Below are 18,329 nucleotides of genomic sequence, written 5' to 3'. Positions count from 1 at the left end.
CCCACCCCTCATTCTTTCTCTTTCACTCAAAATCATAAAGGGAAAAGAGGCAGCATAGCTCTCCAAGGAGAGCTCTCTGTGCTCCATCCGAACTCAGACAGCTGCCTGTTAATTCTGCTTTGTATGTTCCCTTGTTCTGTTTTAATAAACCTTTCTGTTTCCAGTGTACAAAAACGTCCTTTGTTGGTGTGACCAATACAAATCTTCATTCCTAATCTTCCATTCAAATTAAAATATTCCATATCAAATTATAGAATGCTGTCACTAGCCCTTGGAAGTAATATCTAGATTATACGTTGTTAACCGATCACACTGTGCATGAACACATCAATTAGCAATCAGAAGTGCTGGAAAAGACAACACAGGGATGAAGAGATGGCTCTTTGATGGTCTTCCAAAGGACCTCCATCCAAACTTTTGTTGGGTAGCTTTTGCGCACCTTTCTCTCCAGCTGCAGGGGACGCTTTACCCTCTTCTAGCCTATATAGGCACCTGTGCATGTAACATACATGCCCATGAGTAACAGGTCTCTAAAAAAAACTCAAGAACAGAATGCTGGCAGGGGTAGCATCAGTATACACATTCTTTTTAAGTACCAAGGCACCCACCCAAAGCAGTAACGTTAGCCCATGGAAACCCTGCCAGGCATTCAGTATACAGAGGCCACAGGACAGTGGGGCTGTTGGCAGTCTAAAGGGAAGGGAATATGCCTCCCACTAAGTGCCAGAGAGAAGATTTTAGAGATGGAAGAAACAGAGAAGGGAGTAAGAGTTTAGCTATTTTTGTTTTTACCTCTCCACCTTCGGAATCCAGAATGGTGTTTATAATTACATACGGTGTTTCAAGTGATATTTTCAGAATGGGTGGACACTACCAGAGTGCTTTACTAAAGATGTTACTTTCCACTTGCAGAATAGAACCAGGCTTCTTTGCTCTTTCGTTAATGATAGTTCTAAACCATTATATTATAAATTATAGCTCAGGACATTTCCCCGCAGATGTATTTGTGCTTTTCTGCTTACTCCTATCTCAGGGCGAGGTCAGCCTGTAATTTATCCTCAAGGACAGCTAATGCAGCCAGCACACAGAGGTTCTGCGGCACCTTCCAAATTCCAAATCTTGTACTAAAATATTAAGAAGGCTGGTCCCGATCCCTGATCCACTAAGATCCCACAAGATCACTGGCTGCTCTTCCAGAAAGCACAGATTCAATCCACAGCCCCCACATGGCAGCTTACAACTGTCTGTAACTGCAGTTTGAGGAGATCTGACACTCTCACACAGACATAAATGCAGGCGAAATACCAGTCAATGCCCATAAAATTAAAAATGTAGATTTTTTAAAAAAAATTATTGTTGTTCTATTTCCTCTTGAAAAGTTTAAAAATGCTTTCTAAGTGTAATTTACTTACATCGAATCTCTTTTATTTCCCTCCCAAAATGGTATTGTGATGCTGTCAAGGTGACCCAAAGGAAACAGCTCATGGTTTGTTCTTTGTGTTAATGTCATGCATTTTCTAAAATTCCTCTAAGTAAAACAGGCATGTCCGTGTATATGAGAGAGCATGGCTCTAACACTTGCAAGGATCAATCTCAGGAGAGGAGTATAATTCCTTCTTTTTCATTGTTCAGGGTTCGCTGTGCCTGAATGTGTAGCTGGTTTGCCCAAGCAATCCAACTCCGAGGGATTACTGATGAAAAGTCAGACTGATTTGGGAAACATTTTATTTGCAATGCTCTGAGAAAAAAGACTGTGTAAATTGGAGGAAATATTCTACTGTCAGACAGTGTCTTAGCCATAAGAGTCTGTCTTTAAAGGGATGCCGCGGAGCCAGCCAACTGTCCCCAAGACCTAGATAAGCAGACCTGGTGAGAGTTACTTGCTGAGAAAGACTCTCAGACCTAAAACACTACAACTACTAAATGGGACTGTGCAGAGATTGAATCTAGGCAAATATCACTAGTCAGGGTGATTGGGACAGTAGCCCAGGCTGTTGAGAATATCTCTTTGTAAAGCCATGTCTTGAAGGCCAGCATTCTCCACCAGTTCTGCATTGCCAAGTTGCACAGGAGTCTCAGAAAGACAGGCTGGCAGGGCCCAGGTCCCCACCTTGGCCTTCAGACTTGATGGAGGAAGGTCATTGGCTAATAAAGGCACTGCCCTGGCCCATTTTATTGGTTAGAGGATAGGTGGGAGGAGAAAACAGGACAGAACACTGGGAGGAAGAGGAAGTGAGATGAGAGTCTCGACAGCTTTCCTCTCAGGAGCAGACGCCTGAGAGAGACGCCATGCCCTGCTCCCGGCATGAAGCTCTGACCCAGGATGGACTAGGCTAGAATCTTCCCGGTAAGACCGGTTCTCACAGATTATTAGAGATGGGTTGATCGGGATGTGAGAATTAGCCAGTAAGGGCTAGGGCTAAAGGGCCAAGCAGTGATTAAAAGAATACAGTGTCTGTGTAATTATTTTGGGCATAAGCTAGCCGGGCGGGCGGCCGGGGGTGCTGAGAACGCAGCCCTGCCGCCCTTATTACTTCACAGACTTACATAGAAAACATGTGCGTCCTTTTGCATGCATGTAGAAGTACAGGCTGAGGTGTGCTGAGAGGCCATGCTGGTGTCTTTGCACTGTCTTCCTTTAACACAGAGCACAGTTGATCAGGACTTCAGAGATATTCACACACCTCAAATAAGTCGGGTATGGATTACCTGTGGCTCTCCACACCCTAGTCCCTAATGCTTAGGGTTTAGTTTTCCTTCTTTTGTAAAGATGATAATTAATTTTGAGCCTATGAAATTTTTAACAATTTGATCTGATCAACAACTTTTTCCTGTCCTAGGAACTAACGTGTGACAAGTCACTAGGCAATGAGCAAACTTACAATTGGCTTCCATTCTGGGAATGCTTAAAATGGCAGTCATATTTAAAATAAATGATATGCAATTTCCTTTAAAATTTTATTTTACGTGTCTTAATTAAAATATTTTTTCACAGAAAAATAATTATAAATATAAGAAAAAAAGAAGCCATCAATTAGTTGACTTGAAAGACCTTCCAGGCTGAAGAAGACTCCCGTGAGGTACAAAGCATCTCACGGATTAGAGGCCACCAGCTGACTGTCGCCCCGCCATCTTCTCATTTAAGGCATAATTACTTCACAATCAGGTATCAGTTCACTATCCATGTTGACTCTACTTTAGATATTTGCTCTTTCCAATTCAGCCTGCTGAGAGTTTAAAAGACATTAATTACCCAACTGCTTCGATGCTTGAAACTGTGCATGGGAAATGTTGATGTCTGATGGCTTCCAGTGGCCGGAACCCACCTAACCCTCAGCATCTCACCAGGAGGCAAGTTCTGCTTACATCTTACGGTCTCCTCTCAAAAAAATGTTACTGTTCCTTTACTGTGTTCTGCTCAGAAATACTTAAGACTCCTTGGTTTTCTTTTATCCAGATGAGCTCAGCATAAGGTAATCACTTTGTACAAGGAGAGTGGGACATCACCATCATGACAGGACAAGGTGATGTGTTTGTCCCTTCTATTCTAAAGTGAATGATGATGTCTTAGTTTATATCATATGGTTTTTCTGTAGGTAGCAATCACTCCTAGTACTGCTAACTCAATTGAGCACACACAACTATGAGTAGATGGAGTGATATACTATAATATGTAGTATTATATATATATTATATTTTTTTTGTATATATATATATATATATATATATGTGCCATGGAACACGTGTAGAGGTCAGATGACAACCTGCAGGAGTTTACTTCTTCTACCATGTGGATGTCAGGGATGGGACTCAGGCCATCAGGTTTAGTAGCAGGTGCCTTTACTTGCTGAGCCAAATAGCCAGACCATAATGCATATTTTTAAGTATTTTCATAAGACTAATATCCTCAGGACAAAAGTTAACTGATGAGCTGTATCCCTCATCCCACAGAACAGGTTATGTAATGGTTTGGGGTGGTTTGGGATTTGACTCTGTTTCTGTTACACATGTTCATCATCATGCTTCTGAGTTCTGGCCACCCGTGTTGAATTCCTATCAGAAGTACTGCACAGATTTGGGTGCTTATGAGCTGATAAATAAGCCAGTGTCATGTAGTGTTTGGGGCTCTAGTTTTTCCTTAGGTCAGGGCAGATTTGCCTCTTCCGTTGGAAAGCCAGGGGAAAGCCCTATAAAATGGCCTTGTTACATGCAACTATTATTTTGAAAAGTCATACTTTCAAGCATAATGAAGAACAAAGATTGGGACTCAGAAGACAGGACACAAAATAAGCCAAGTTATTCTCATATAACAAATTTTGTGATATTGAATATACTTGTGGGATTTCTAGGTTTAATTAGAATTCATTATTCTAGTTAATGTAGATATCACATGAAGTATTTGACTTAGTACCTTAAGACAAAATGATTCTACCAAAAATAAGTAATTTGATAGCCAAGAATGGCCACAAATGTCAATTCAACACTAGGAGACTGATGCAGGAGAATTGCAAGTTACAGGCTAGTACGGGCTACTTAGAAAAATCTTGTCTTTAATGAATCATGAATAGATAAGTAGATAAGCAACCAAGAAAATTTTGAGCAAGAGAGAGGCCAGGGCTAGAACATTTTTGGTCAAACTACCTCCCCAAGTTTGTAACTGGAGGCAACATGACAGGCCTTCATTTGTCTCTGTAGATAGTCCTGGGTACCAGTTCATCAACAGAAACACCCTGCAATGGTCCTATTCTGAAGGTTTGATGAGTAGTGGTGAGAAAATCAAGCTAAGCAAAAGAAGCAACAAGCCAAACACTCAACATAATACAACACAAAATACCCTTATGTATTGACGCCCGCTCGAAGGACAGGTGGTCTCTTAGTCGGGACATCCCCTTTGCCGGCAGCTTTCTTCTCAGCATGGGCCAGCAGCCTCTGCTTCTTTTCCTGCTTGGTCTCTGGCCTGTACTTGTGGGCAAGTTTAAGCAACTGGCTAGCTGTTTGCCGGTCCAGGGCTTGGGTGAACTGGTTAATGGCTGGAGGAACTTTGAGCCGCTTATAGAGGATGGCCCTCTGCCGCTGCAGCCTAATGTAGCGGGGCCATTTGACTAAGCGCGTGAGATCTCTCTTGGGCTGGATGTCCTGCCCAATGCCGAAGTTCTTAGGCCTCTTCTCAAACAAAGGATTCACCACCTTCTTCGCCTCCTGCTTCTTCACGACGGCGGGGGCCGGAGCCACCTTCTTCCCCTTGGCCTTCTTTCCCTTGGGCATCTTGGTCAATACAGTCACCACTTTGGTAGAGAACAAGAAGGCTCAGCTGGTGGTGATTGCCCACGATGTAGACCCCATTGAGCTGGTGGTCTTCTTGCCTGCTCTGTGTCGCAAGATGGGGGTCCCCTACTGCATCATCAAGGGAAAGGCCAGGCTGGGGCGGCTGGTCCATAGGAAGACGTGCACCACTGTTGCCTTCACACAGGTTAACTCAGAAGACAAGGGTGCTCTGGCCAAGCTGGTGGAAGCTATTAGGACCAATTACAACGACAGATATGATGGCCGCCACTGGGGAGGCAACGTCCTGGGTCCTAAATCTGTGGCTCGAATTGCCAAGCTGGAAAAGGCAAAGGCCAAAGAACTCGCCACTAAACTGGGTTAAATGTACTGCTGAGTTTTCTGTACATAAATATAATTATAAAATTTCAAAAAAAAAACAGAAACAAAATACCCTTATGCCAATCTCCACTTAGTTGCTCTTTTGTGATTTTGTTAGTCTTATTTATTTTCTACTTTTTTAAACAATCTTTCCTTATTTTACATACCAATCCCAGTTCTCCCTCTTTCCCCTCCTCCTGCTCCCTTCCACCTTCTCCCAACCTCACCCCCTATCCCCTCCTCAGAGAGGGTAAGGCCTCCCATAGGGAGTCAACAAAGCCTATCACATCATGTTGAGGCAGGACCAAGCCCCTCAGCCCTGTATCTAGGCTAAGCAAGGTCTCTCTCCAGAGGGATCCACTTAGTTTCTTAATCCAAAAACAATCATCTGGAGAAGCCAGTAGTGTTAAGAGGGTCACATTCAACCTTACATTGGCTGTTCACTGCAGTGACAAGAGCCCAGCTGTCTGCGTGGCATCACTAGCTTCAAACCAACCTAGCACACAGCAGGCAGCAGCACACATCTGTCCAGTAGTCCCTGAATCCTAACAGGGACAGCAAACTCTCCATGCTGTCTATAAAAACAGACTTCAATTTCTCTCTTTTCTTGGCATTTTTATTTTCTCTTTCAGACACAGACACATCAAAGACACCATTAATTCAATGTTTTTAGACTGGCAGCTGCTCTACCACAATTTATCAATCCCTAATGTCTGGCCAGCATCTCAAAGGTACTTCAGCCTCCTCACAAAGGATGACCCTCTGCTCAGCTCCCATAAGTGCGTGTGTGTGTGCACACACGTGTTTATGTAGACAGATTAATAACCTCTCTCAAGTTGGATCTGTATTTGAGGGCATAGGATTGGCTGCTTGCATGGAAAGTACCACAGAATGTACCAGTTGTAGAGAATAGTCTAACTTCTGGGAAGGGAGTCAGGTGACTTTTTCTTGTTCAGCATCTTACTCCCAAAGTAAGCTTCAACAACATCTTTCTCGGTGTTGCTGTTCTCCCAGTGCACTCCTAATGACTACCCAAATACCCTGAAATTATGTCTCATCATATTTGTTCAAATGAGGGTCAATCTTCTTATATAATCCTCCTTAAGAGTCAAAGAAAATAAAGGAAAGGAGACTTAAAAATGCCAAAGACTTTGATTTCTGTAAATGTCAAAACTTTTAAGTTGTCCTACTATAACTAACTTTGCAAAGATGCATTCTTCTATTGACTAGTTTTTGCTCTGAGTCCCCAATCTGTATGTTGAACAGCTAGGCAATTTTATTGACCCTCAGTTTTCTTTTAATTATTTCATTTCCTTATGGTGGCCATAGAATTACGCTCATGTATGGAATACTATGAAGTCTATATATTATACAATTATCTAATCAGAGTAATTGCATACCATCACCACAAACATCTAGCATTTCTTTGTGGTAAGAACATTCAACATCTCTCTTTTGGCTGCTTCAAGATATCCTATTTATAATTGTCGGCTGCAGGATATGAGAAGTTATTCTCCCTGACAGTCATTTGATCCTGGTTGACCAACTTCTCTCATTTTTCCCGCTTTCCCATGATCATAAGCTCTGACAGTCACTAGTCTCCCCTCGTATCTTATGACACCAACACGTATAGATTCTTCATGCAATAGAAATCACCCGATATCAGTGTATTTGTGCATGTCTGTGTCTGCCTTAGTTCACTTAACGCATTGTCTTCTACGTCCTATCCATCGCGTGGCCACAAAGGAGGCCTTGGTTTTCGTTATGCACAATGATGCTGTATGGTTGTTCTTTCCCAAGACCCACGCTGCTGCAATACCGAAAAGTCAACAGCTGCAAAACCTGCCTTCCTTGCTTCCTCCCACTTGCCATCCACTCTTAGTACTTTTAAGAGAGAGCAAACATTCCGAGTCTATAAATAAGAATTCAAGTATTTTCTTGTACCAACAGTCTTTGTGCTTCATCTGCTTTTAAGGTCTATGTTTGCTCAGTTCCACTTATTTTCTCAAGCCTTCCAGATAATTCCACATGATCTATCCAGCTGTCTGCAGGATTAAACAGTCCTCTCAATGGCAATTCGTACACTTTGCCCTGAGCACGGGCCCCTTCAGGCTAGTGCTAAATCTGCTGGGGTTTATTCTTGGTACCTTCGCCTCGTATCTCAAGAAGCAAATTGTCAGAGCTGAAACTTTGCCCCTGCATGTTGCAGATTCAAAATAGAAAAGGGGGAAAAAAAGAAAGAAAAAGAAAAAGCAGTGCCTATATAAGGTTTTAAAATAACGGTTCTATAATTATTGGTAGATCTCAATGGATTTAGCATATCACTAATTATACTGCATTACTGTCAAATGAATTCTTTTAGCATGATTAATGTTATTATGCCAAATCCCAAATTAATTCACAATGAGTATCTTAAAGTCTCAGCAATGCTTTAAAAGGGAGGGGGAACAAAGATGACAAATTAAGCTGGGCCATTATAGTGAAATAGAGAGAGGGCTGCTCTCTAAGCACTTCAGATACATTGTTGGAATTAACCTATATATTTATGAAGCACCCTTCTGATCTCAGTTGAGTTTTGCGGTAGATTTCCCAGCTGGGAAAATAATGTGCGAAATGAATAGCTCACACACCCTCCTGACCTTTTACCCTTGTCTGCTCATCTCCATTGTTTGTGTGTCTTTTGTTAGACCCCTCAGCAAGTCATCTCCGTGGAAGCAGAGTGGGATGTAAATAAGGAATCCAAGAACAAAGGGAAAATACTATCTCTTTGTCAGTTCATTTTTTAGCTGTATAATCACTGAATTATTTTTTTGATACATTCTGTCTTCTCCAGATTTCCCAGGGTTTGATCATCCCTGGCCAGGTTGACAATGAGAACTTTGAGCCCTGCTCTCCGCCCTACAGAGGAAGACTTGGGGAAGGGAAAGCATTCAGTCACAACTTGCACAAAACTAAATTGTTGGATTCCAGTCTTTGTTCTTAATCTTTGGCACCACAAGCGTTTTCACAAGATACTCTCCTCCACAAGGGGGACACTGACCACTGGCACTGACTTTACATTGAGTAAGTGACACCTGGCTGAAACAGGCTTCCATTAGCTCACAGGATTAGACTGTAGAATTGGGAGACCTGGCTACATCTCTTAACCATAGTGACACATGGTAGCAGATAGGATTTGTCTATAGAAATCTGAGAAACAAGCTTTGGGGAATAGGTAGTCTATACCCAATCTGAAATCCCAAAGCAGCACATACACGAATCAGTTAATGCCACAACCAGGGCAGTTGTTGGGGTGGAATTAGAGCCCGTACCTCCGGGAGAGAGCACAACCTGGACATAGTGGCACAGACCACTCCTGAATCCTGACAGAAGGGAATCAGGCTCTTGGAAGGTGTTGTCCCTTAAAATCGCTGTACCGTCTAAGGCTGCTTGCATTGGTCACTAGTTACAGAGGTCTCACGCTAAGCACTGACCTGTTTTTATTTCTTGACATGGATGAATCTAGAAACTTTTCAGTCAATCTCCATTTAAAAAAATGGCAAGGATGGGAAGCACGGTGCTATGAGGCAGGGGAAGCCCCTCCTTCATTTGCCAATGGTACTCTTCTCAGCACAGAAGATCAGCAGGCTGAGTATGAACTTGGCAAGATATCACCTATGAGGAGGGAGCCAGTAATGTTTTGGTCACAAATTGACCGAACTACTTAGAATTTTGAAAATTCAGAATTATCTTCCATGTCTCAAGTGGAAGGTTGTGTACCTAGACTTACCATGCCACTTGAAAGCACACAGTGACAAGCAGGCCTTGATTGTTTTCCCCGCTGGAGTTGAGGAAACATCGAGGTGAGCCTTGATTTACACACAAGGCTGTCACAGAGTGAAGCAGGGGACTGTAGGACAAGGTGTGGCGCCAGTGAAGGCGTAGCAGACCCAATTCTGAGTTAAGGGGACTTTATTTTGTCACCTAAACCATAATAGCTGAACAGAATGGTGTCACTCAGCCTACCCTATAAGCTGAAACTGTGGCCCTCGGAAGATGATTAATAAAACTAAGAAGACCTGGCAGAGGGGCTGGAAGCAGCCAAGCTGTGGGCAGAAGACTGAGTCGAGGAGGAGTTTGTGGCTCCCGGGTGTAAGTGAGGGATGGAACAGGCCTTAACACAACCGGAAGTCTAAATCAGCATAGTCCAGTGAGCAGAAGGCCACATTCCAGTCCAGAGGAGTGACTAGGAAGCACTGTGACCCTAAATTCCATCTGGAAAAGAAAAGTAGGTATGATAAGCAGTCATTTTAACCTGGTTTTAAACCTTATGAAGTTATGAAGCGACAGCTAGGATGTTTAAATGGAAATAATACAGTGAGTAGGGCAAAGTTGGCCATTTTTGATATAGAATGTGAACGTATTGCTTCAAAGTTTTCCAATTTGAAGTCCCTTGATTATCCTGTTTTGAGTTGGCAGTAATGCAATATTTCCATTGAAACTAGTTGCCCTACCAATGAATAGCATTGTTAATGATTAAGAAAACATCAGTTCTAATTGGATGTAGCAGTTGATTGTTGGTGAGGACTCAACACACTCCTCACATGCATAAACTGAGCCGAGCTCCTAAATGCCACTCTGAACAAAACCAGCAGGACTCCAATGCGAACACTTGGAAACAGCCAGTTCTCCCTGTCAGCCTCACTAAAAAGTAAAACCACTGCTTTTCATTGCCTGAGAAACCCGAAATCAGACTACAGAATGTGTAACAGGGATGCCTACAATCTCTGTAAATGAAAAGTTGAGTCTTACCCAAATACCCTTCCCAGTACCTAGCCCTGATTTAACAACCCCCTGCCGTTTTCCTAGCTGGGGACTACCTTTACATCCACAGCAACTCAGAAGGACATCCTGGGAAGCAGAAGAAAGCAAAGCAGGGTCAGTCTCACAGCTCATGACAAGAGAGCGCATGCAATGCAACCTATACTTCCTACTTCGTAGGTGAAGGCCGCAAACCCTCACTTAGCCACCATGTCACAACTGTACAGAAACCTGCTATCGGAGGTCAATAGCACCGCGGGAAGCTAAAAATGAGCAGGCAACAGGGGCTGCTGGAGTCCTCTTTTCCAAAGGTCTGAGGAGAACAAACAATTGGCCCATTGCAAAGGGGGAAATAGAGAGAAGTAGGAAATTGGGGCGTGACAATGGCATACAGTTATCTGTCTTTTCAGAAATGTCATCTATAGAGCAGGACAGCAACCATCAGAGAACACCCGTGCTTTCAAGGTTATGAACTTTGAGCTGAAAACCGAGAGTCAAATTCTGTTCAGGTTTTCTCCACCATCATCACCATAGTCATTAAGTTTATGAAGCCCTCGGTTTGTGGAATGCTGGGCTAAATGCTATTTCTCTCATGCAGGTTCCTAGCATTTCACAGTGCTCACAGGCTATTGTTGCTACTTCACAGGACAGGAATGTAAGTCACAGAGAGTTTCAGTAACTTTTAAAAGTCGCAGGGTGAGGATGAACGAGATGAGGGACTGACTTTCATTGTCCAGTGAGGAAATCATTCCAGGTGGCTTTGGACTGGACCTGTATTCATGTTCTATTCATATGACAAGTCACTTTATACACACTTTCAGCGCTAATATCTTGTGATACCAGCTTTCAGTGACAATTCAGTGGTTGTCACCAAATTTATAGAATTGTACAAGTATCACAACAATCTATTTCTCAGACGTTTCAGTCTCCCACAATAGCCCCTTTTTGCTCATTTTTAGGTTCCAGTTTGCTCATAGGAAACCTGTTATCTGTTTTCTCTCTGTTATCTATTTACTCTTTATATATCATAGAGATCGCGACCATTTTCTGTCTCTATAGATTTACCCTTTATATACCGTAGAGATAGTGGGCTCCAGGACACAGTCTCTGGGTATCTGTCCTCATCCATCTGCAGAGGGTCAGATAATAGTCCATTTCACAGATGGCCCGCATTCTCATTCAGCACTCCATAGCTAGATTGCTTCTCTTTGTTCTTTGCTACCACTATTATTCTGAGCTTTCACCTTCAAGTCTTTCAGCAAATCTGTGTCCTTATTTCTCAACCCATAAACATAAATTTGATGGGTCCCAAGGTCATGTTAGACTTAAAATTCCCCTAAGAAATGAGAAACACAAAATACTTCTAACAGTTTACACCCCTGCGGCTCTGTCTGAGGATGCGCGTGCTCACCAGCACTTGACTTTTGTTTCAAGACAGTCTTACTAGAGATGCAGTCTAGGCTGACCTCAAAATTGAAATCCACCCGCCTCAGTGTCCGAAGTGTTGGCATTGCCTACAGGCTAGAACAGCCATGCCCTGCTTGCCTCCTTGCTTAGAGCCGTTTTAGTAGGTCAATAGCAGAGGGTGCTTCGCTCTGGAGATACGTGCATTGAGCATGTGTTTACAATCTTCACTGCAGTGATGTTTAAATTACTGTCACTTAGTACTGAGTTTTAAGTTGCTTGATGCTGGGTCCTGTGTCAAATCTGGGGTTTGAAAATATTTTCTCCTACCCAAGCTGGTTCTTTTGTTTCATATTTTAAATTCTACTGTTTTGGCTTATCCGAATTTTCTTTTTTGGGATCATGGCTTTCAGTGTCATAGCCAAGGTCTCTGTTTAGGTCAAGGCCATGAGCATTGTTCCTCCCTGCTCATCCCATAAGGTTTATAATTCCAGCTCTTGACTTGGGCTCCATTTTGAATTTGCATAGCATAGGAACCTAATTTGTTTAAGGTGTTCAAGTTTACAAAGTATTCCAGTCCTCTAATAACTTAATGTTGAACGTTCTCCAAATATACACAGGTTGAGGAAGTACACAGTAATCCCACACTGCACTTCTCAAGCCTTGCTGTGCTCTCCTGATCACAGGCCCGTCCATATATCCAGTTATCAGCCAGCTCATCCTCTTTCCTGATGCATTTCCAAATCAACTGGTATGCTTAATATTAGAGCTCACTATGGGGTCTTATTACCTTCATCTTTTCCCCTTTGGGCTGCAATTGACATAAAGAGTATAAACCTTAGGGTTCCTACTTGATAAGTTTGAAACAATTCCTCACTCTATGTCATCATAAGTCTTATTAGTGCCTAAAACATCATCACTCCCAAATCTTAATGTTCCTGTCTGGTCAAGACTCCAGCAGCCGCTGTTGTGGTTTCCCCTATGAATCCATTCTTCCCTTCAACTTCATAAACACACTATGAGCAGGCTGTGCTGAATGTTACACATCTCGGACTGAGCAACGCATTTCTGAGAGTGGTGGTTTTCCTAATGCCGGGTCTCCCCATGCGTGTGTTCTAGAACTTAAGCATGTATTCTGCTGACAGACACCCCACTTGGTTTTTATGGTGAGAAGGTTCTCCTACATGCCTGGAATTGTCTTTTGAGTAGAAAACACGCAGAAAAGAGAGTGGGTCGTAAAATGAATGTCTACACAACTTCCTGAACTGGTACTAGATGTTCCTTTTTTTAAGCACTCCTATCCAATTGTTCCACATGATAGTGTTGCCCCCTGGGTCATGCTCCATGTCATGCTCCATGAGTGCTGTGTTGACACTAGACCTCCAGACAGCACAGCAAGACCATCACCAGAGGAAATAACTCTACATGGCCTGGGGGCGGTGGATAATGACCAGCTCAGGACTCCATTATGAAAGCAGGAAAGACCAGGACTTCTCTTCAGGTACTCCTAGGAAAACTAAGACCCCCAGGAAAAGCCCAGGGAGAGTACACCACAAGCCAGACACAGACACAAGATTAGGTGAGATGGGACCTTGGAAAGACCACTGTGACCCTTGCCCCAGTGACTAAAATGGAGCATACTGCCCCAGCCTCCAGATCACAAAGACTTTCTCTTTTTTACTATCTTCCTGCTTCCTGGGAAAGCCTCAAACATAAACACAAACATCTCTGCTGTGTACTCACTATATTGAAGTCAGCCACCATGACCAGGCCTGGTTTTCATTAGCTCTCCTTGTCCACCAGAGCCAGCCGACCTCACAGAAGCGTCTGCACACTTCCCACTCCTGACCTGCTCTCCCAGGTCTGCTGCCTCTCACCCTGCCCCTCCTCCGAACCTGTTTCTGTTCACTGTCTCTTCTGCCATGTGCCGTGGCTCCCTTTCCCATCTCCATTTCCTGGTTCCAGATACCTGGCTCCTTCTCCTGAGATAACAACGCTACAGACTGACCATTCAATTTAATGCTCCACCTCCCGCCCCATCACCTATGTTTGTACAGACCCAGGATCGATACAGAAGCATTTCCAGAGAGCTGTTTTGGTGGGCTCACTCCAGTTAAAAATGTCACCTCATCTCATGTCTCCCTTGGAGCAGATCCAGAGTCTCACACAGCGCCGGTACTGCTCTACGCCAGCACATCCATCACAGCCCAACGTGTAATTTCCCTTTCTGAGGGACTTACAAAGCTTCTTCAAGGAACAAAATTTGAACATTTATCTCTAGCTGGAAACTGCACCAGCGAATTAGAAAAGATTTCTTAGCAATTTGGGAGCCTGGCTTTTAGGCTGCTCGAGTATAAAAACCACCAGACACTCGAGAACTGAGATGCATTGCACATAGGAAGCATACACAGCTCATGACACAGAACAAGCGTGTAAAATACATCAGCTAATTTTTGATGTTAATGGCTTATTGTAGTATTTGGATATTCCAAGTTCACTGAAATTAGCCTCACTCTGTCAGCGTGAGTGCCGGAAATGTTAAAATCACGCATTTGACTTATATTTCTGGACAGCTAGTCTCTATGGGATTTTCAGAAGAAGGGTTTCAGAATACCCTGTCCTTGTTCCCAGCTTTAGAGTCTCCTGTCTAAAATCAAAAACACTAATGTCAGAGTTGCCTCTGACGTGGGGATTCTGTTCTGACTTTTCACACACACCATCAAATGGCCACTTCTGTCTTCCAAGCCGTTTCTCTCCAACTAAGAGAGGGGGGCTCCAGAGTGCCCCACACAGCAGCTGGACCTCCCATGCAAGGCCAAGGTCACTTTTGGAACAAAGATCATCTCTGAGATGTCGCTCTCATTGCTGTGATCAAGTGCCCGACAAGTAATGAGGGGGTGTTTATTGGAGCACATGGCTCGGAAGATGCGGTCTAATGGGGGAGGAAGATGCGGTCTAATGGGGGAGGAAGATGCGGTCTAATGGGGGAGGAAGATGCGGTCTAATGGGGGAGGAAGATGCTCTAGTGGAACCAGGTCCCATCCACGGCTGATGCTGCTTTCTAATGTCCCAGCAGTTTAGAAGGCAGAGAAAGGAGAATGTCAGCTTTAGTTCAATTCCTCCATTTTCCTTCCTTTTTTCAGGCTGCAACCCCAGAAATGGCATAGTGACAGCCACACTCAAGGTGGCTCTCTCCATTCTGCGAGCCTTCTCTGGAACCACTGTCGTGGAGAGTGGACATATCCAAAGGTGTGCCTAATGTCCTAAGCAGTTCTTAGTACAAACAAATCAACATCAAAATCATACTTCACAGACAGTAATCTGAAAATGTCACTGAAACAGATCAGAATGGGATATCTCTGCAGTGTGTGTGTGTGTGTGTGTGTGTGTGTGTGTGTGTGTGTGTGTGTGTAAAACAGGCCAGTGGTGAATCACTGAGCATTGCAATTACACATTCTGACTGACAGGACGTGCTAGATGCTCCAAATCCAGGGAGCTCTCTAGGTTTTTTTCCAGAGATGTGGACATGCTTGACAAGACCTTAGGTACTTCCTGTCTTCAATAGTCTTTTACTACCTCTCATCTTTAGACCCCTTGAAGTGAGTGGACATAATAGCTCAAAAATTCCGGACCTACTCATCACTGAAACGTCGCCCAAAAGCCCTGGAAAATAATGCTCAGGTATCTGCATCTGGGCCATGATGTGATGCTAGAAAAAATGCACAGAAATGTCTTGCATCAGATTTCATCTCAGAACCTTTTCCTTCTAACCCTAGTAACCAGCATCTCAAGCTATGTGGCTCCGTGTGTTCTCAGAACTCTCTGTCAACCCTGTCTCCTCATGTTTACAGCCAGCCATCTTCTGGGTCTGGGTGCTTGGGTATTTCTGCTGCATGCAACAAGATTGGCTTTGAAGCCAGTAAAATTTAATTCCTAAAATAATTCTTCAATTCCTTTTCTCCCTACGGTACTGGGCAAAGAGCATAGGGCCTTATTCATACTAGTCAAACACGCTGCTGCTCAGCTATACTCCCAGCCCAATTTATGCAAGGTCTTACAAAATTACCTAGGCTAATGCTAAACTCTCTTATCACCCAGACTGGCCTTTAACTTGTGATCCTCCTGCCTCTGTCTACTGAATGGCTAGGATTACAGGCCTGTACCACATGGCTAAGCTATTAAGTTTTTTTTCTTTTTTTTTTTAAAGATATATATATATGTATATATATATATATATATTATGTATACAACTTTCTGCCTCCATGCATACCCAAACGCTAGAGGAGGGCGCCAGATCTCATTACAGATGGTTTGGAGCCACCATGTGGTTGCTGGGAATTGAACTCAGGACCTCTGGAAAAGCAGACGGCGCTCTTAACCACTGAGCCATCTCTCCAGCCCAGCTATTCAGTTTTTAAGACAGTGATTAAACCCCCAAACTTTAGTGGATGGCATATTATTGACTTGCAATGCGTAACCCCCAGCTACTTTTATTGCCTTTAGATTTATTCATAAGTTCTTAGCCTTAAGTTAGTAACCATAAGTTAGCAACCTCATCATGCTAATACCTTCATCTTCCTTCAAAGGTGGGGTAGAAGGACAAGTACATATGTCTAGTTTAATTTTATATCGACCACCGTATAGGCCCAGATAAGTACATTTTACTTTAAGACAAGGCCTGGGGACACATCTGTCACCCCAGCACTCAGGACACTGAGGTTCATGAGACTATCCTGGGACAAAACAGAAGCCAACTGACTAAACAAAAGTGTGTGTGGCTGTCTTCTGATGGGAAAGAAGTCAGTCACAGACATCACAGTTCACAAGGAAGCCAATTTTTCTAAACCATGCTTTTTGACAGAGTAGATAAGTTCAACCCTGCTATTCTAGAAAACTGATGCATACATTTATCATGAAAGTGCATTTTTCCCACTAAGTCCTTGAGCTTAAAGCTAAGTTCTACTCTTTCCCAATTTCTAACAGGTGATTAGAAAATGCACCACACATTGGTTGTACCCCAATAGTTGTCTTAAACAAATAAAACCCTGTATCAAAAGCTTCTTCTATAAGATGAAGAAATTTCATTTTCTCAAGGCACTGCATTCATGGGAATACAGATTTTTTTTATATTATTAAAAGAGTTCTATGTAATAGTTTTCCAAACATACCAATTTCTTCCTGGCACTGAGAAATTTCATGAATGCCTCTTTCAAAGCAAGTTTTACTTAGAGAGAAAAATGGGAAAATAGAGAAGGAAGAGATATGGAGAGAGAGAGAGAGAAGGGATGGGGAGATGGGGAGCGGTCAAGGCATTGCCCGATTCTAACTTATTTATGGGGTGGCTACTGAACACCCCCAGAAGAAGCAGGACTCAGGTATAACAGTTTAATTGCAAAGTTTCTCTCTCACTCTGAGAAGTGGATCCTCAAATCCTCTCAGTCATGGGAGCTCATCCCCTATCCCCCGCTCTGTGTTTGTCCTTTTCTGTATTTAATATGGTCTACGCTAGGCTGAGTGGTATCTCAGTAAATCAGATCTGTTGATGTCTGTTCTTCCCACAGGGCCACCCATAGCGCATCTAATCCATCTCACACCTGACACGCTCAGATATTTCAAGACACCAAATAGTAACTACCACTTACGGAGACGCTGCTAGGTCTCCGGTACTACCATAAAGTGTATCATTTAACTTATGCTCCTTCCAATACAAAGAAGGAGGATCATGAATCCTCCCTTTATAGAGCAAATAGAGAGATTCACTCTCCCTTGAGATCACAAGCTGAAGAAGCAGGCTTCAGCCCCCTGCCTGTTGCACCTGCGCCTTGGGCAGCATCGCTGAGGCCGGCTCTCCTGTTCCACCCCCCATGCCCAGGCCACTTCCTCCCATTCATCAGTGTATGCAATCACAGCATGAGGCAAGGCAAGCTCACACAAGACTATCTGTTTAATGAAAATGTTCAAGAGCAGACCTTACTAAAAATGGTTCAGAGGTACATGCCCCCAGCTTCTTATTATTCTGCAATGTCGTCTTCAGGGGCTAAAGACTGCAACCTTTTAAAAGCAACCCTATGTACCATTGCTTTGGTAATCTTAAACTTCATGCTCGTACCTCAGCACAGTCCAGAACCTTAGTGAGGGTATCACAGAATCCTAGGGGACCCTAAACAGAAAGCAGATCCTTGTTCTGGGAAAGAACTCACAAACACTTCTTAACATATAGCTTGGTACTCTCATACTGCGTCTAAGGCCAACTTGGATCAACCAAACTAAACAAATTTATCCAAAGATGTCAGAGTTCAGATCATACTGCCTGACGTGAGGTGACATTCATGTTTGATTCCAAACTAGGGGGTGCTTCCTCCAGTGTTTTCCAAATATGCATCAGAAATTGGTTCTTTCTCAAGCTTTTTCCCAAACGTGTCAGCCCACTCTGGGTTTGTCATCCTCACACTCCTCTCAAAAGACTGTACCATGTTGACTTG

General features: G+C 43.3%; 2 protein-coding genes across 2 annotated transcripts in view; both read right to left on the bottom strand.

Moving 5' to 3' along the window:
• Rarb (retinoic acid receptor beta) overlaps positions 1-18,329 on the bottom strand; it is a 648,568-nt gene that overhangs the window by 565,884 nt on the left and 64,355 nt on the right. The window lies entirely within an intron of this gene.
• On the bottom strand, positions 4,837-5,265 carry LOC121455294 (60S ribosomal protein L7a-like). Its single transcript, XM_041662948.1, has one exon. The coding sequence runs from the start codon at positions 5,263-5,265 to the stop codon at positions 4,837-4,839; it is 429 nt and encodes a 142-aa protein (XP_041518882.1).

The sequence above is a fragment of the Microtus oregoni genome, unplaced genomic scaffold (genome assembly GCF_018167655.1).
Source record: "Microtus oregoni isolate MIOR12 unplaced genomic scaffold, Mior012 000013F_ref0000133, whole genome shotgun sequence".
NCBI classification, from domain to species: Eukaryota; Metazoa; Chordata; class Mammalia; order Rodentia; family Cricetidae; genus Microtus; species Microtus oregoni.
This window is presented reverse-complemented; position numbering and strand designations above follow the sequence as displayed.